At 34.7% G+C, this 20,702-nt stretch overlaps 1 protein-coding gene across 2 annotated transcripts in view; it reads right to left on the minus strand.

Annotated features, from left to right (window-relative positions):
* Positions 1–20,702, minus strand: part of LOC145283920 (uncharacterized) — a 44,792-nt gene that overhangs the window by 5,685 nt on the left and 18,405 nt on the right. For both annotated transcript variants that reach the window (XM_080133021.1, XM_080133022.1), the window contains exons 4-7: positions 17,996–18,023; positions 10,965–11,050; positions 9,480–9,504; positions 8,794–8,837 (exon numbers count right to left, since the gene is read on the minus strand). In XM_080133021.1, coding sequence (XP_079989147.1) covers positions 8,794–8,837; positions 9,480–9,504; positions 10,965–11,050; positions 17,996–18,023 — 183 coding nt within the window. The remainder of the gene's footprint in view (positions 1–8,793; positions 8,838–9,479; positions 9,505–10,964; positions 11,051–17,995; positions 18,024–20,702) is intronic.

The raw sequence follows: 20,702 nt of genomic DNA on the forward strand, positions 1-20,702 counted from the left end.
TTTTAAGGGGTTGTACAATTTGTGTTTTCCTTTATAATTAGAGGTTCCCATATACTACTGATATCTATGCTCGGTCTGCTATGTTTTTTTTCTTTTTTCGTATGTGCCATTTCCAACGAAAACGTTGCATAAATAACACTCAAGATGAGAACAATAGTCTGATCAAAACAAAAATTAAGTCTCTAAAATATTTTGTATTACTTGAACGGCTGTTTTCATTTTGGATTTCAATCTCATGTTTCAGCTAACCTTCTTCAAGTGCGTCCTATTGAACCCAACGAAATCTATACAGAATTTCAAACAGAGCTTATTTACTTATTCCATGCTCTCGTTTCATCAGTCATGACAAAGTAAAAGATAAAATGCAACTGAAAAAGTCGGAGGTTAGATCGTCCGAAACGTTGTAAGGACAACAGTCTGAACAATCGAATACAAATTACAATTTTTATCTAAAACCCTCCCAAACCCGAAATATTCATTTTGAACAGAAGACAGACTTTAGCTCTACATTAAAAGCCTAAATAATTTTACGATTTCAGATATAAATTATATCTCGTCTGAAAAAGTCCAAAATTCCAAAGAGGTAATAAAATAAGCATCAATCATGAAGTTAAGCAACAGTGATCCTGGCCAGTACCAGATGGGTGACTATTTGGGAAGGCAAGGCGCTGTATGTACCGTGAGGTAAAATACCAGGTTAGGAAACTGGCGTGGTCTATTCTTCTCACAAGGAGGCAACTCATCTAGTGATGATGTCACGATAAAAATATCTTGATAGCAAAACTTCAAATATTTAGCTACGGACAAGATTTGATTTACACTACAAATGTGGCACAATGACGTAGTTCTCATTTTGGGGGAGCTGGGGGCTTCTACATTAATAAACCTTGTGCCTAACTAGTTCTGTACTTGTGAAGTGAAAACATGTCATGCAGGTGCTTTGTGATTTTGAAAATGTTAGAACATATCAACCAGGTTTGACTGACAATTGTTTATGTAAATTTTGGCGGTGTAAAAATCATTCGAGAAAGGTCAGGCTTGCATGCGGGTAGCTGAATTTGAAAAAAAAAAACAAAAAACAAAAAAACATTGCGTTAAAATGCATATTTCTATTTCTCTCCCTTTCTCTTTTTCTTTATTGAAAGAGAGAATTAAATACGATTGTATCGTTTTAAAAACAGTTGAACTTGCATCTTGTATGGACGGGCGGCCATGGCAGTTTTTGGCTGCATACGTCGGGTTTCAACAGGTCTTAATTTAAATATGCTCCGCCAGTGTTAAATGTAAAACAAATTATATATTTGACGCTTATACAGTTTAGTCAAGACATTAAAAAATGAAAACATTGAAAAAAAGTTATATTGTACGTACTCGTTATAGTTTGAAGTTCTCTGAAAAAAAAATTTCACTTAATTCCATCAAGTAGTTTTTATTTTACAGCGAAAAAACAATTTGTTATGATACCGAGCAAAAGGTTCGATTTTTAGGAAGAAAAGCTAGTAATAAAGATGGGGAGGGAGTGTCAGCGCTTTACATGGAGTTATCTCCCTTTGACGAGTTCAACAAATTTCATAATGGCTGACTTCAACGTGCTCTCATAAAAACGTGTTTTTCTGCTGTAAAATAAAAACTATTCAATCAAATTAAATGAAATTTTTTTTTCTGAGATCTTCAGTCCAAAACAGATACGTACAATATAACCTTTTTTGATATTTTCATTTTTTAATGTCTTGGTTAAACTGTACGAGTACCATATATTTTTATAAAAATGCATCTGTTTGCTGTTTCTATACAAGCGTTGAATTTCAACATGTGGTTCCTGCCATGAATGCAGACGATGGAAATGCTGCCTGTAATGACGCAATGAAGACTCAAAAAACGACTCATGCCAGCCGGTAAGACCCAACAACATATCGACCCATTGTGTTGATGTTTCCATGTGCCTATCATTTGATATCGTGCCTAACACCGGCGAGATGTAATGAAACTTAACCAATTAACACTCCCCGGCAAACGATAGTGTCATACAAAGTGGTGTAGTGAGTTCAATCTCGGCTGCGCCCACATACGACAACAAAGATAAGAGTTACACTAACCTAGCAATGAGGTTAGCATTATATTAATAGATAATAATATTACTAGCATTTCAGCCCGGTGTTGCCCAGGTGTTTGGAGGTGTGTATTGAGCAAAAAAAAAAAAAAACGTGGTAGTAGGAAGGCAAGCTTGAACCCGTACCGCGAAGGAGGAAAAGAACGGGAAAAAAACATAACGTCTTTGCTGTTACGACCACAGACAAACCGGAAGTGACGTAAGTTTAAATTAAGGCTAGACAATCGAAAAGAGGGAATGACTGTCGAAAATATCGTTGAAAAAAGCGACCCCTCCGTGTTGAAAAGTGCTCAGTTGAAGGTGAAGAAATTAATATTTTTAGCCAATTTTTCGTTATTTGTCGTCTGAAGGGTCACGCTTCAAAACGATACTGATCTCATGAAAATACGTTGCCTCTGTCGAAAGTTTTAGGCAGAGATGCAAACATACATACATGCATTTATATATTAGTAGCTCAAATTTCCGACCCAAACCGATTAAAAAGCTTGCCCTATCTCTGAATACCCTTTATGTAAAATTTCAAATGTTTAGACCAGAAATTGTCTGAGTAATTTAGTAGAGACCGCAGAGGTCAAATTTTTTTTAACTTTGCCCTCTATTATGACCCCTTAACATTTATTGTTTTGGGCTCAAATCAAGTTATTAAGTTAGATCCATGTCCAAGGAACCTATATCTAAAATTTAAAGTATTTAGATCCAAAATTGTCGGAGGAGTTTGGTAGAGTTCTCAAAGGTCAAATCACTGAACTTTGACCCATTAACAGCCAAATTTCGGGCCGAAAACAGATTACAAAGATTTTCCCAAATCTCAATACCCTGTATATCAAATTTCCAGTCTGTAGACTGAAAATTGCGTAGGGAAATGTATACAGACAAACAGACACACGCACTTTCACTTTTATAGATATATAGATTATATTATGATAATTAGTTTAAAGTGGTAGTAGCGGGGTGGTGGTGGTGGTGGGAGGGGTTAAAACAATAGAAGATAAGGGTGTTAAAAAAAAATTTTTTTTTTAAAGTGGTAGTAGGCAGGCAGGCAGGCTTGAACCTGTAACGAAAAAAAGCAAAAAAAAAAAAAAAAAAAAAAACGTGATGTCTTAGCCAATGTCTCCATCGCCCGACTGGAAGTTCGTAATGTTGAAATTAAACGTAGTTAATCGAAAAGAAGACTAGGACTTGCTAAAATGTCGAAAAAAGCGACCTTTTCTTCTACAAAACTGCTCAGTTGAGAGTGAAGGAATGAATGTTTTTTGTCAATTTTTTTTATATTTGTCGTCTGAAGGACAGAGCTTTAAAACAATACAGATTTTGTCAGGATCTATTGCCTCTGTAGAAAAGTGCCCAGTTGAGGGTAAAGGAATTAATGTTTTTAGCCAATTTTTCGATATTTGTCGTTCGAAGAGTCGAGCTTCAAAATGATACTAGTCTTGTGAAAATCCATTGCCTCTGTTGAAAGTTTTTGGCAGACATACAAACACACACGTTTTGCCTTTTATATATTAGACTAGCGGGAGGGTACCCAGCGTTGCCCGGGTGTTTGTAGGTGTGTGTATGGATGGGGGGGGGGGTAATTAATAACCCTGCTTAAATATTATAAAAAAAGACGATGTAAAAAAAAACAACCCCAAAACCAAAACGGAAAAAAAATAGCATAAATAAACCTGTGTATGGGGGAGGGGTAAACTAAAGAATAAGCGAAGTAATAAAAAAAAAAACGTTGCCCGGGTGTTTAAAGGTGTAAAAGAAAAAAAAAATAGTTTTGGTCGGGAAGAGGGATTGAACCCGGAAGCCTTGACGCAGAGGTGGAGACCAAAGCCAACTACTTAACCGTCTCGACCACAAGTGAGAGTAATTGATTAGCGTGTTAAGTTAAGGCTTATAAAGCTAGTAAAAGAGGTTTGATTGACAGGAAGACGCTAAATGAGGTCATCACGGGATCGTTATTTTTAGTTTTCACTTCCCCCCAGATGATGGTGGGAATGGAGGAAAAGCAGTACCGAGAACACAACGTTTTAATTTAATTTCACTGTATTTATACTAAAATGCAGGACAAACAGGGGACAGAGCAAAATAGCGCGAATCTCATAAAAGTCGACGTAAATAAATCTAGAGACAACGTTCCCAAATCCTAGATATTATGATATAGGACCTATATAAACAGTTTTAAGCGATAGTAACGACCCCGGGAGCGTGTGCAAAAGAAGCCTTTGCGAGACATACACGAAATGGTCACACACATTTTGCCTTTTATATATATATATATATAGATAGACTAGCAGGGGTGCTTGGCGCTGCCCGGGTGTTTGGAGGTGTGTGCGTTGGGGAAGGGGTAAATCAAAACAAAATGGGCTGTTTCAATATTTAAAAAAAAAAAAAAAAAAAAAACGATGTTAAACAAAAACAGTGAACACAAAATAATTTGTGGTGTGTGTGTTGGAGCCCCCCCCCTCCAACACACACACACCGCAAAAGACAAAAAAACGATAAACTTGTTTAGAAAATCTGAAAAAACAGCGTACGTGATGGAAAAAGAAAGAACTGTTTCAATAAAAAAAAAAAAAAAAAAAAAAAAAAAATCGAGATTTGGAAAAAAAAAAGAAAAAAAAAAAGATATCCTACATCACGATAAAGGGTCACTGGAATGGGGTCAGTTTTTATATTTAAACTGATTCGATGGACACCGTCATTGGCGCATGCGTATATCGTTATCTTGTCATGAAAGGATTTTTTCTACCATCCCTGTAAAAAAGCAAGCCGTTGAGGGTGAAGGAATTAATGTCTTCAGCCAATTTTTCGATATTTGTCGGCCGAAGGTTTGAGCTTGAAAATGATACCTATCTGGCAAAAATCCGTAGTCTGTGTTGAAAGTTTTTGCAAGGCATACAAATACACACACACACAAACATACATTTTGCTTTTTATATATATAGACTAGCGGGGGTACCCAGTGTTTAGAGGTGTGGGTGTGGGTAAAATCAAAACAAAACGAAGTAATAACCCTGTTTAAATATTATAAGAAAAACCCAAAAAAACTTCTAATAAAAAATCAGAAAAACAAAAACCAATTAAAAAACGAATGTTATGCAATATGGATTGTCAGCGGTGCTCGGGTGTTTGAAAAAATTTTTTTTAAAAGTTGGGGGGAGGGAGATAGGCTCGGACCCGACCCGAATCCTTGAGGCGAAAGCAGAAAAAAACCAAAAAACGTGATGACTTAACTAATGAGTGAGTTGGGTCAAACATCAATCCCGCAGTTAAGTTTGGCTGCGAGACAGTTGTTTTGGTTTTGTTTCCCCAAGATGTTGGGTTGGGGTGAAAACCAGCTTCCCATAAAAAAAATGGGGGTGTCCAAATGAAAGCAATTGGTAGATGGACAAAAATCGGAGGCCTGCAATATAAATGCTGGAGTCCTTCAGGGGTCAATCCTGGGCCCAACTCTTCCCGATCTACATCAATGACCTCCCTAAACACATACTTAAATCATTCGTTGACATCTATGCTGATGACACGACCATCTACGGCAACACATCAAAGGCTGTAAATGACAAAGTTCTCTCTGATTCTCTCTCCTCTGATCTCGAGCGCGTGGTTCAGTGGGGGAAGATGTGGCTGGTTACCTTTAATGCATCCAAAACCAAACTCCTATCCTTACATCATCAACGCTCTGATCCCCAGCTGGCATCAATTGTGATGGATGGCTCTCGTCTGGGTGAGGCCCCGTGTTTTGACAAGCTTCTGGGTTTGACCTTTACACCTGATCTGAAATGGAACACGTACAGCAAGTCTGTTGCCAAGGTCGCTGGAAAGATGGTGGGATCCTTCTACCGCTCCAAAAGATATCTCACTACTGACGCAATTCTCTATCTATATAAAAGCCAAGTACGTCCAAGGATGGAATACTGTTGCCATATCTGGGCAGGAGCTGCTAAAAACAGCCTATCCTGCCTTGACAGAGTACAAAATAGACTTCGTGGGGGATGCACTTTTCTCTACCCTGCAACCTCTCTCCCACAGAAGAGACGTTGCGAGCATATCCTTGTTTTATCATCATTTCCATGGCAGGTGCTCGTCTGAACTCCAATCTCTGGTCCCCCCTCGCCAATCTTTCACGAAAAACACCCGTCTAGCTGAATCCACTGTGAAAAATTTCCCCACTCTATATCTGTGCCTAAATCAAAACGCGGATTCCATGAACAAAGCTTCTTTCTTAGAACTGCACGCCTGTGGAACTCTGTTCCGTCTGCCTGCTTCCCACCGGACTACAACTTGGATGTCTTCAAGTCCAATGTTAACAAATTCCTAATGAACCGCCCCCTTAAGTAAACACTTCATCAAATCTCCACACTAACGTAATGTACTTGCAATAATAACCCTTATCCCTGAGTGGCTTCCGGGCCTTGATAAGTGGTGATCACTGTGTAAAAAAAAAAAAAAAAAAAAAAAAAATTGTCTGATATGACTGTTTTCACTGCACTGATAAAAAACTGATTTGCTTTCTGGACGTTCCGACACAAAAACCGAGACCCCCGCCCCCTCCCCGTTTCAATTTAGTTTCACTTTATACTAAAAAGCCGAACAAACAGGCGACACAACGAAATAGCACGATTTTTATAAAAGTCGATCAAAATAAATCTAGACACGACATGCGTTCACAAATCATAGTTCTAAGACATAGTTACCCCCCCCCTAAAAAAAGCCGTTGCTGGACATACATAAAATGTGCATACACATTTTGTCTTTTATATATATATATATATATACTAGCGGGGGGGGGGGGGGTACCCGGCATTGTCTGAGTGTTCGGAAGTGTGTGTGTTGGGGGTGGGGTAGATCAAAACAACCCTGTTTAAAAAAAAAAAAAAACTGTATAAAAGCCAAGTACGTCCAAAGATGGAATACTGCTGCCACATCTGGGCAGGAGCTGCTAAAAAACAGCCTATCCTGCCTTGACAGAGTACAAAATAGACTTGGTGGTTTAGTGGGGGATGCCCTTTTCTCTTCCCTGCAACCTCTCTCCCACAGAAGAGACATTGCGAGCATGTCTTTGTTTTATCATTATTTCCATGGCAAGTGCTCATCTGAGCTCCAATCTCTGGTACCCCCTCACCAATTTTTCATGAAAAACACCCGTCTAGCTGAAACCACTGTCAGTAAGCTTCCCCACTCTTTATCTGTGCCTAAATCAAAACGTAGATTCCGTGAACAAAGCTTCTTTCTTAGAAGTGCCCGCCTGTGGAACTCTCTTCCGTTTGCCTGCTTCCCACCTGACTACAACTTGGATGTGTTCAAGTCCAACGTAAACAAATTCCTGATGAATCGCCCCCTTAAGTAAGACACTTTATCAAATCTCCAATACTAACGATTACTACGATACTATCCCATTGATTACTGTACACACAATAACCCTTATCCCAGAGTGGCTTCCAGGCCTTGATAAGTGGTGACCATAAAAAAAAAATTAATAAAAAAAATAAAAAAAAATAAAAAAAAAAAGGGCTTCAACGTTGATCTGTCATCATGAGAGCAGAAGAGAGCTTTAGATAAAGCTAAGTGGCAGGCCGCTGTTCATGACGGTGCCTGCAAATATGAAAGTAACCAAAAAACGCAGAAAGGACTGGAAGGACAATGTTTTGAAACCCTCGACATCTGCTACAACTCCCTGTTCTCACTGCAGTAGAACTTTTCAAGCAAAGATTGGGTTTATCAGCAATATCCGCTCTAACCGATGATGACAACTCCCACCTCACCCTACAGGATGATCAGATGGTCCTCGCCGTTCCAGCGGACGAACAACAACAATATATATTGGGTAAACTTATAGAATAGAGAATTATAATAATAAATATTAAATCTGCATAAATACAAATAAGTGTATCTTATGACAGGGCAATGCTGGGTGCTTAATGCTAATAAACAATAGTTATGTGTTATTTAATTGATTAATATGTCTTTATTTAAAAACTCTGTAGATTAAAAAATATATTTAAAACTAATTCCTGTGGGGAAAAAAATTATTTTTATTAAAAACAATGTTCTGATGCTTTCAACACCGCAACTACACTTGGAAAAAAACATTAATAAAGTCTTGTCAGCATTTACCATTACAGATTAACAACGACAGAAAAAAAAAAGTTTTCAATTCACTGAAAATGGTTGGGAATCAACTGAAGTATTTGATACAGGTTTTCATTTATTGGGGAAAAAAAATGCTTTCTGAGATTTTCAACTCGCCATCCACCGAGTATTTGCCGAACACTCGTCAGCACTTGTGAAAAAAGCATGTTCCCAGTTCCGGACTCGTATCGAGGTAGTGATTGAGGCTGAAGCCGGCTACATCAAATCGATGTCAGCTCTACTACAGAATAAAGTTACACGAATTGATATTTTCAATAAAAGTTTTAAAATGAAACTGTGGTGTTGTTTTCTTTAGGGCAACAAATCTATCGTTCCACCCTGTAAAATGAGGCTGAAGGCGGCTACATCAAATAGATGTCAGCTCTACTACAGAATAAAGTTACACGAATTGATATTTTCAATAAAAGTTTTAAAATGAAGCTGTGGTGTTGTTAGGGCAACAAATCTATCGTTCCACCCTGCAATGGTAGATTTTGATCAAATCATAAAATGTTATCTTATGTTATAAAAACAGAAAAGAAAATTAAAATAATTGTTAAACTCACCTCATTTGTCTGTTCATCAGATATTCGCCAATGATTAAACGATTCTGAAAAAAAAATTCAAAGAAAATGATTAAACGATTCTGAAAAACTAAAAAAAAACAACAAAAAAACAAAAGAACTTCAGACAAAAAATATTTAAGAGATTTGGTTGTTTTATGGCATATCAACACTTTTCAGGTTATTTAAAGCCGAATCCAGTAATGTTATGCTTCAAATTCTTTATATCTTCAAATATTTATTGATGCTGTTTATTTTGGTTGCTATTGTTTACAGCGTTCAACCTTTTTTGAGTTATTTTATGGAGTTTAGTTGTTTTGTAGAGCAAAATTGTTTTTGTTTTAAACAGAGCATGATTGAGTTTTTGCAAGGGGAAGAAAAAAAACAAAAAAACAATGACATTAACGTTTGATGCATTTAGGTGTGGAAACTAATATTTTAAGACTGGCTGATATTGCAATCCTACAAAATTTAAGAGATTTAAAATAATTAAAAATATTGAAACTTAGTCAGCCCCCCCCCCCCCGCTGCTTTGATACTTAAGATGAAGTGAGCATCATTTCAAGCTTGATTCAATATCCATTTACATCAACATCTATATCACATTTAAAAATAATTGCGTCACCATTTACATCGCCAACATTTATGTCACAAACATTTATATTAATATAAAATATAAACTTCCTCACCATCTGTACTTGTATTTTCAGCATTCTAAAAAAAAAAAAAAAAAAAAAAGAAAAAATTATTTGAATGTAAAAATAAATAAATTACAAATTAAAATAAAGCACATTAATTGATTAAAAATTAAAAAAATTATTTGAATGTAAAAAATAAATTACAAATTAAAATAAAGCACATTAATTGATTAAAAAAAAAATTATTTCAATGTAAAAATAAATAAATTACAAATTAAAATAAAGCACATAAATTGATTAAAAATTAAAAAATTATTTGAATGTAAAAATAAATAAATTACAAATTAAAATAAAGCACATAAATTGATTAAAAATTAAAAAAAATTATTTGAATGTAAAAATAAATAAATTACAAATTAAAATAAACCACAAATTGATTAAAAAAAATATAATTTTAATGTAAAAATAAATAAATTACAAATTAAAATAAAGCACATTAATTGATTAAAAAAAATTAAAAAATTATTTGAATGTAAAAATAAATAAATTACAAATTAAAATAAAGCACATAAATTGATTAAAAAAAAAAAAATGAAAATTTGTGTACATCTAAGCATTATTAACATCTTGAGGAACGTGTCCAAACATAAATTTTCTATCAATTGTTCAGTATGTGATGTTATCTTGACACACACACACACACACATATATATATATATAACACTTTTGAAGAACACCGAACGTAGTGTCATAATTAATTGCTGAGGGTTTAGGGTTTGTTTTTTTTTCTTTCTATAGTTTAAACATAAACCATTAAAAAGAAACTTCCGAAAAGAAGACCAAAATACACTTCTGAAGTATACTTCTCCTAAGCATAGATAAAAGAGATAAATAAGGGGTGGGGCAGAAAAAAAACCCTATCAAGATGTCTTTCAGCCAACCCTTTTCAAGATTAACGTTGGCAATGGGGGAGAAAACATTGTTTAAAAACGTGGTCAAAAGACCATAAATTAATAGCGAGGGGGAAAAAAAAAAAAAATATATATATATATATATATTCTTTATTACATTTTCACCCAAAACAAGGCACATTGCCATTTTGATGTAGGTGGCTACTATCAGGGGCCTAAGTTGCAGGGGTACTATGTAGGGAGTTTAGCAACAAGATGTCTGTTCACATTACACTTGAACTTCTGCATGTCAGTACAGTTGGGGAAGCAGGAAACTGGAAGAGAATTCCAAAATCTAGCAGTTCTGGGGAAGAAGCTATTAGAGTAGAAGGCCTTCCTACATCTAGGGGGCCTCTACTGTGTAGGGGTGGGACTTTGCTGCTTGTTGGGTTTGTCGGGGTAATTTTTGTTGAGGGAGTACAAGGGCTTGTAGTTCAGAGCATCCACTATAAAAATACTTGAAGAAAGATTTTTTATTTTACTTGGAAAATTTATTAAAAACGAAAAAGATGATAATAAATTGAACAACTGATAAAGCTTTTTTTTTTCAGTAAAATTAATCCAAATTGAAAATATAAAAACTTACAAGAATCACGGGATCCATTGAGCGATTTGATGCACGTTGTTGATTTGAATTTTGTCGTCTTCTCCGTCTTAAATTCCTTTGTCTTACTAAAAATAGGAAATTAAAAAAAAAAAAATACTTCAGCTATTCAAAACAGATAAATAAAAGACACAAGCCGAGCATGTAGGGTCCCCCTTCACAAGTGAACAATTTTAGGGCAATTTTACCCCTAAGGGGCGCGAGGCAACCAGTGTTATCTCGGAAAATCCATTCTGGCAAAAATTTATTTTCACCATGACTAATGTTTGCACAAAATTCTTTTTAAAATCCAGTGCGTAGTTATTGAGAAAAGTGCAAACAAACAAACGAACGAACGATTTGGTGGCAATTTTACCCCTATAATGTCCCCTAGGGGGCAACCAGAGTTATCCCGGAAACTCTGTTCTGGCAAAAATTTACTTTCACCATGACTAATGTTTGCGCAAAATTTTCAGAAAAAATCCAAGGTGTATTAATTGAGAAAAGTACAAACAAACAAATGAACAAACGGAAGCGAATTACTAGGTCCAATTCCTTATTTGTTAGGGATCAAAAAATTAAATAACGGATTTGGTTGTTTTGTTTTCCAGCATATCAACCATTTCCTGGTCGTTTAATGCCGAATTCAGTAATTTTGGAAAAAATTTTTTACACTTCAAGTTCTTGATGTATCCAAATATTCATTCATGGTGTTTAGTTTGGGTGTTTTGTAGAGAAAAAAGTTATTTTTGTTTTTGACTTTGCAGAACATGATTGAGTTTTGCAAAAGAAAAGGAAAAAAACAACAACAACATTTGAAGTCAGGAAGCCAATATCTTTAGACAGCTTCATCTGGCAGCACCAGAACAAAAGATTGTCTCACAGACTAAGAGCTTCAGGTGCAAATCTAGAATTCAACCTAAATAAAAAAACAAAAAAATGTTTATGATGTACATACTCGTAACGGAAGAAAAATGTCATATTTCAAAACTCATGTAAATTGATCAAGTCGCTTTATCATTTTTATATGATTTTAACCGATTAATGTGAAATCATTACCATTACTAGGTTGATCTTGCAAGCTTGAATTATTGTGGAATTATCTGCCTTCTTTGTTTTTAAGATGGTGATATAAGACGTTCCATTTTACTTCCTCATAAAATTTGATTTTGTTGGTTAAAAATAAAGGTACTTGATCAATTTACATGATTTTTGGAATATGACATTTTTGTTCCGTAACAGGTATGTACATCATAATTTTTATGCATTTGTTTTCTTTTTTAATTAGGTTGAAAGAGCAATGTCTCGGTCGAATAATATGAGAATTAGAAAAAAAACGATCAATTATTTCCTATAGAAATAGACATTTGGAATGAGGGAGGGTAGCAAGAAATCGTTCCTTCATAACATTTTAGATAAGCACACATGCGCGAATGGCGTTCTTTCTTGACTTGGTTTAGACAGAAAAAAAAAAAACGTTACTTTGATGACTTCATCGTGGAGCAGTGGTTCTTGAAGCAGTGTCGTAAGCTTCAGTTTTCACGTTCACACCATGTATTGAACTTATTTTTCTTTTTTGTTTTTCCAATTTTTAAAAAAAAGTTTTAACATTTAAACAGGGTTATTTATGTGATTTTTTTTTCTGTTCCTTTTATCCGTTCTTTTATTTTTCCATTGGGTAGCTATGCTCTTTTTTTTTTTTTTTTTTTTTTTTTTTTTAACACCTGGTATCCTTACCTTTTTTTTTAACACCTCGGTATCCTTACTTTACCACTTCTCCACACCCAGGCAACACCGGGTACCCCTGCTAGTTAAAAATAAAACCGAATACCAGCATCTAAATTTTAAAACTTTTCCAAACAATGCGGACTATTATCCTCATCTTTTCTTAGTTGTTTCACGAAGTTTTAGTTATCTATTCCTCTGACCTTCATCAAGTGGTAACCGCGACGGGATAGGAACTCCGAATCTCCTAACTGCATTCTCAATAATGAATTCCAATTAAATAATATATATACCATTCGGTACGGACCTGACCATGGAAGATCAGATAATAAAAATAAACGTGAATTTATGAAACCAAAAAATTCAACCTTGATCGGCCTTTGAGGCCTGTGGTGCAGTAGATAGAGACGTTGAATCTCTATGGTTCCAGGTGAGAATTGTCTGAAGATAGCGGTTTCAATCTTACTCAAAGCTGGTCAGAGGCTTACTTGGCCAAAAATGTGGTGAGACGACAACAACTATGGATGGCAGTAATTGCTGAGAATACAGTTAGGAGATTTAAAGTTCCTATCAGTCGCGGTTACCACCTGACGAAGGCCAAAGGAATAGTTGGCCGAAACATCATGAAACAACAACTAATAAAGATGAGAAGAATGGTCCACATTAAAAATAAATTAATAAATAATACTCATCTCAATAATTAATTCAAATTAAATAATATATTTTCCAAACAAGTTTTTGCATTTTTTTAAAAAATTGTTTAACATGTTTTCTCATTGCAAGCAATACTGCGCATTGTGTTGCTTTCAAGTTTGAAAGATTTTGAAGACAGTTTTTTAGTTTAATAGTCTCATTTTAACATTTAAAAGCAACTTTATTTGTTATCTCCATTAGTAGCTAAATCAAAATTGTTTCAATATTTCTCACGAATGTAAACAAAATTTGTTATTGTTTGAGAAGGAATGTAGCAATTAAAGTTGTGTGGATGTTTTTAAAAGTTGACAGAAAAAGTGACATGAAAGAAGATTGGCAGATGGACATTTGATTGTCAACCAAGCGGACGCAACAATATACTCCTCTCTGTCTCTCTCCTACTCTTCTCTCTCTCCACCGTAACAGAGAAACAACGAGGAATAAAAACGGACTGTTGCTTATACTAAATGTGTTGTGTATTTGAATTCTAAAAAAAAAGGTTCATAATATAACAGTTTTGGGGATGAAGGAGGAATAAAGAGCAAAGTTTTCAGTGTGTTTATGTGTTGTAGTGGGTACTAAGAGCTTTATTTGTCATCATTAGTAGCATGTATATGAGAGAAACGAGTTAGTAGCTGGAAGTGTTCTTGTTTGTAAGGATAGTATGAATATTATACCGGCTTGTTGACTGAGAGAATAGTTCAGTTTACACTTGTTGTAGCCAGTAGTTGTGGGGATGAAGGAGGCCGATTAAAGGAGAAAATAAAGAGCAAAGTCTTCAGTGTGTTTATGTGTTGTAGTGTGTGCTAGGAGTGTGTTTTGGTGTATCGACGAGACCAGTTCTGTAGCATGATAAAGTTTGTGTGGATACCGCACGTCGAAATAAGTGGATGTTTGAAGGTAGCCATGTTGGCTTGTTGTACTCTCATTGGCCTGGGGCCAAAGGCTCCGACGAATGTCTCCTGCCAGCAAAGGCCAGGGAGAAAAAGTAAGAGGGAGAGCATTGTCGGTTTTACCTTTTATATACTTGGTCACGTGACTGGGAGCTGGCTTGTGATTGGGCAAGCCAATAAGACGGAAGATTTAAATCTCGAGCTGCGAGATTTTGCCTCTGCTAGTTATTTTGGCAATTTTTCGACTGCTACAGTTTGAAAATGAAGAAAGCAAATATTTCCTCAATTTGAGCCATAAATTTATTTAATTTAATTTTTTAATCATATGAAAATAAAAAATTATACAAAATGCTGTGAGAAACCCACCCAATATATATCACAGTAACATATATTGAGTGGGTTTTTAACAGTATTTTATATAATTTTCTATTTTGAAGTCATTTATAAAAAAATCTTTAAATATTTAGGTGTCAATTCGCGGCCATTTTCTTGTTCTTACCTAATGCTCAACACTAGGTCTTTTTTTAAACCGAATATACGTTTTAAAGTGAATAAAACCACTAAAAACTTTGGACTTGAAGACGACCATATTATAGTCATCTTGGTTTCAATTCTAGCTGATGGCACCCAAGTCATAAATATATTTTTTTTAGTTCTGATCTCGCTAATATATATAAGGTTCAACGTAATAATCGATAGAGAATTATTTCTATATTAATAAATACGTAATCTGCATGAATTAAAATATAATATTTAAACATATTTTACAACTGGGCAATGCCCGGCAGTCTGCTAGTAGCTTATTAGAAACAGTGTGTTGTGATAATCTGAGTACATCTGGGTCTTTCTTCCTTACAAGAATATGATTGAATGGTTAAGCCACAAATACCGACTGGTAGAGCCACTGAGGAAAGACATTGAAAAAAGATAGAGAGGTGGGTAATTAGTTTTCCACGCTAACCATTAGACCAAAAAGGATAGTGATAGTGATAGTTGGTAATTAATTTAAGAATCATAGGAGTCGCCACACAGAAGCAGAAATGAACATTACTTTTAAAACTGGCCGAGGGCCAGGTAAGCTTCCCGCTTTCTGTCGGTATTTATTTGTTTTCCTATGAAAACAGATTGCTTAAAAATGAAATTTTCTCAGTATAGAAAGGTTTTCCCCTCCATTGACCGAGAACTAATCTCATTTTGGTGCAGTGCCAGCCATCAGGCTGTCAAGCTGTTGTTTGCGTTCGAATAGTTCTGCTTTATGTGAAAAAGCCAAACAAACACCGAAAACGATGGCACGGTATGAATTTTGTTGAACTTGATGAAAAAAACGATAGAGATGATGTCCGTTTGCGAATCCAAGATATTATGATCTAGGAAACATGCGAAAACTTCTTGCGGAATCTAACCAGACGTGAGAAGCCCCCATCCAAACAAGCCTTTCGTGGACACACACAAACGCTTGCGGCCATTTTGCCGTTTATATATTTTCTTGAATTGCTAAAAAGCAAAGGACTCATTCCTGACGTGTATTTCTTTATTTTCTTTGTTTATATGCTTGCGTATTTTCAGAATTATTACAGAAAACAGACGAGGTCGTCAGCGATGTACTACTGTGGAATCTCCTAAACACGGGACTGCTAAAGTGTAACATGGTATGGTGCAAATGAGCGCGTGGAAAAATATCAGCAGCGGCAGCAAAGGATGGCTGACTTGTGAAGAGATTAGCAGCAGCAGTAGCTGAAAAGGACACATATGCAAATTATTAAGCGTGCACAAGAAGAAAAAAGAAAAAGGAGAAAAAATGCACCACGTGGTCGAGGGAAGCAAATGGACAAGTTGAGAATGAAGATAGGCCGAGTGTGGCCAGCATGTGGTCAGAAGAAGGAGAAACGTCACCAGGTTAGATGGACATTTGGCAGCAAGAGACTTTTCAAGTGATGCCAAAAATAACGGTAATAAATGCTTTTGTTAACAAAGAAAAACTGCCGATCCGGATTTTTATTTCTTTCCAGTTTTATTTTTACGAATTACTAAAATAAAAGCCACGTTACAAAAGTAGAAAGAACTGTCAACACATACACAAAATTATTGGCAGAAGACACTGGCTTACAACTTGAAGATCTTCCAAAGGACACAGAGGATAGAGACCTGTGAAAGGATAGAGTCGATTTTGTCCAGCAACTCACCTGATACGGTGATGCTATGTTTACATATTTTTATACTGTCTTTAATGTCAATTAACAAATCTTCCGATGTCAATCATTAACAAATCTTCCGATGTCAATCATTAACAAATCTTCCGATGTCAATCATTAAAAAAAAATCTTCCAATGTCAATCATTAAAAAAAAATCTTCCAATGTCAATCATTAAAAAAAAATCTTCCAATGTCAATCATTAAAAAAAAATCTTCCAATGTCAATCATTAACAAATCTTCCAATGTCAATCATTAACAAATCTTCCAATGTCAATCATTAACAAATCTTCCAATGTCAATCATTAACAAATCTTCCAATGTCAATCATTAACAAATCTTCCAATGTCAATCATTAACAAATCTTCCAATGTCAATCATTAACAAATCTTCCAATGTCAATCATTAACAAATCTTCCGATGTCAATCATTAAAAAAAAATCTTCCGATGTCAATCATTAAAAAAAAATCTTCCGATGTCAATCATTAAAAAAAAATCTTCCGATGTCAATCATTAAAAAAAAATCTTCCGATGTCAATCATTAAAAAAAAATCTTCCGATGTCAATCATTAAAAAAAAATCTTCCGATGTCAATCATTAATAAATATTAACACATTTCAATTCTTATTTTTCCAACATCATGCGTGTCATATCTTTGACATGATGAAACATTATTGGCACACATGTAGAGAACAAAATAGTCCCAACCACTTGTGCAACTATATATTATATATATATATATATATATATATATAATAGGATATCAAATATTCAAGTTGTTGCATAACTTCCCGGCGTTTCATAAAAAATTGGTTCTAAAACATGTTTTGATATTTGGCAAAGCGTTATATACCATTAGAAATCACATATTCTGTTCTCCAAGATAATGGTCATCGTTTTTTGCTCATAATTTTTTTCTCGCTTTTCAGAACCGTCAAATGGATTGTCAAGCAGATAAAAAAAAATCACATTTTCGACACTTCCTTCTTTTCGCCTTTAATCGAGGTCAAACAGCGAGTAAAGTGACTAAGGATATTTGTGCCATATATTGAGAAAATGCTATAGCTGAGAGGACTGTTTAGGATTGGTTTACCAGATTCAAACAGTAATTTTGACCTCGATGATGCTCCTCGTTCCAGAAGACCAATCAAGAAAGGTAAAAACCAACTCAGGGTTCTTTTGAAGAAAGATGGCCATCAGACATGTACAGAATTGGGTGAAAAGATGATTTTGTGATAATTTCACAGTACCTTAGTCAATGGAATTCACACAAAAATTTGGAGCTTGGGTCCCACACAAACTTACTTTTGCTGTTAAAATTCTTTGATTTTCTTAAAAAAAAAAAAAAAAAAAACACGGTGGGAACTTATGCAACAATCTACTATAACAAAACCAGAGTATCCTTGAGTGGCCTCTTGGCCTTGATAATGTGGTGATGCCTATGTAAAAAAAAAAAAAAAAAAAAAATGTCTATGATATAGAAATAATGAATCCAAATAAATAAAAGAAAAGGTTCTTGGAATTTACTTACCCTGAGGACTAATTGAACTGTCTACAATCTGCAAGAAATTTTTAAAGGATAAACGATGAAAGTTTTATTGCAAACATAATTATCTTGTTTCAAAATTTTTGGAGGTGAGGATTAACAATTTGGATTATTCAGACTATTTTCATCTTGGTTGCTATTCTCATAATATCACATTTTATTTACGGAAATAAACTCAGACAAAGTATGAAGCCACTTGATGTAAGGAGCTGAAAAAATAAATAATTACTTTAATGTCAAAAACTTGCCAATAATAAGTGTTAGCTGGAATAGATTACAGAAATAGAAAACAGCAATTCTTTCCTCTTTGTCAGAAACATTGCTCATGGAATGTTCTAGACAAAAGCCTCAGTCCTTATTACAGATGTTGAGAGCTAAGAATAACATAATTAGTATTCAACCCAGGAACGACTGATGGAACAAGAATAATCTACCTTAGTGATAGAATCCAAAAATTCAATTTAAAATTCTGTACGGTTAGCAGAGTTTCACATGAAGATTCTCACATTTGAAAAGATGCACATGAAGAAGGTTGGAGGTTACATCAGCCGAAACGTGAAAATAACAAACGAATAATCATCTTGATTTTCAAAACAAGTTGGCATTGCAAGACGAGCATGTGGCGTCCCTCTCAATAGGTGAAAAATTTACTTTCACCATGACTAATGTTTGTGCAAAAGTTTAAAAAAAAAAAAAAAAAAAATATTCAAGGAGTGGTTATTGAGAAGTGTGAACAAATGAACGATTTCGGGGTAATTTTATCTCTATAATTCCCCTTAGGAGGGCAACGAGAAAATCCATTCTGATAAAAATTTACTTTCGCCATGACTAATGTTTGTGTAAAATTTCAAAAAAATTTAAGGCATCATTATTGAGAAAAGTGCGAACAAACGAACGAGAGTGAATTACTCGATTCAATTCCTCCTTTGTCAGGGGACCAATAATTAGTGATGGGACAATTCCAATATTTTTCATCCGATTTCGATAAAATTACTGATTCCGTACTAAATTCCTGATTCTGATTCTTTATAAATCTCTAAATATTTAACTATATAGTTGCTATTTTCCCCCCGATTTCCATAAAAAAAAAAAAAAAAAAAATACATGTTAAATATGCCGATATTTTCATAAACGTAAAAATACACTTGTGGAGGATGATCTATCGATTTTAACTTTACTGGTATTTTAAAATCAATAAATATTTATTATTTTATCATTATTACCAGCAATGGAAGATTTTGCTTTAAACAAAATCAAATAATAAAAAAAAAAAAAAAGACAAAAGAATCGTTTTGGCATCAAAAAATAGGCCTAAATTTTTTAAATTCCGATATCGATTCCCCCAAATTTGTCGATTTTTCTGATTAATCATCCCAATACTACTAATATATGTAATCAAATCCAAGAGAAGTTACTTTTCTATTTAACCGAATAAGTTTTTAGTGTTTTTATTTAATGTAAAATGTTTATTCGGTTCGTAAAACAAGTAATATTGAGTGCTACTGGAGAACATAAAAATGACCACGATGTCTGTTTACAACTTTGAAGTCTCAATGATCACTTTAAAATAAAAAATAAAACAAAATGCTGGTAGAAACTCACTCAATAAATGTCACGGTAACATTTATTGAGTTTCTGTCACCATTTTGTTTTATTTCTTATTTTAAAGTTATTGGCGAGACTTCAAAGATATCAAGCTATTTCTTCTTGTTCTTGGTAGCGCTCAATATTACTTGTTTTTCGAACCGAATAAACATTTTACACTGAATAAAAACACTAAAAACCTATCTAGTTAGGTAGAAAAGTAACTTACCTTGCCTTTGATAACATTTATTTGTTATATATTTGTTTTTTGACAACTATTTGTACCTCTGTGGATTGTAAAACAAACCCTAACAGTAACATATACATTCCATCTACATTAGTAATCACAGGTGATCTAACACTTATCAATTGCTAAATAACAGAAAAGAATTATGTAAAGATTAACTTTTTTTTCATGTACAAGGCAATTCTCCCCCGACCCCTCAAAAGCTATTGAATGGTTTATAAAATTTCAAATTGTTTCTACACTGCAATCAGATTCGGTAAAAAAAAAAAAACTTCAATCTATGCTTGACATGTCCACTAAGTTTCAGCTATGTATATCCAACAGTCTTTATTTTATCACCATTCAATATGGGATACTTTGGCGATTGTCTCATCAGTAGGCAGTGTGATCCTAAATAGGGTTTATCCTAGCCACCCCTATCTCCCTGCACATTTTTATCACTAGGTTTATTTCAAAGATAACGCCTATCAAAATAATCTCCAGACTATTCCTGAATTGAAGAGGGTCATCAGAGTCAAAATTCAGGCAGTGTCGAGAGAGGGGGGGGGGAGATGTTAACGTTCCTATTCACAATGCTTCCCCACAGGGGGGACAGAGTTAGACACCAGGCTCATTTTTTAATGTGGAGAAAAGGAACAAAAATAAAAATTGTCTCAGTCGTGAAGGATTTCTCCTCCACAATCGTGGATGGAGGGGGCCATTCACTCGGCTAGCTTAGAACCTAGTCTAAACGCTTGTTTTAGAGATCTGAAGTCCGGCAGGATCTGGAACCGTGTATGTCATGCTTAGGCGAGGAACACAAACTCCAACTTGGCACCTCTACGCATGCCCAGACTCACTATCTTTGTCCATCTTCGGTCA

The sequence above is a fragment of the Euprymna scolopes genome, chromosome 8 (assembly GCF_053919585.1).
Source record: "Euprymna scolopes isolate OS-2025 chromosome 8, ASM5391958v1, whole genome shotgun sequence".
NCBI classification, from domain to species: domain Eukaryota; kingdom Metazoa; phylum Mollusca; class Cephalopoda; order Sepiida; family Sepiolidae; genus Euprymna; species Euprymna scolopes.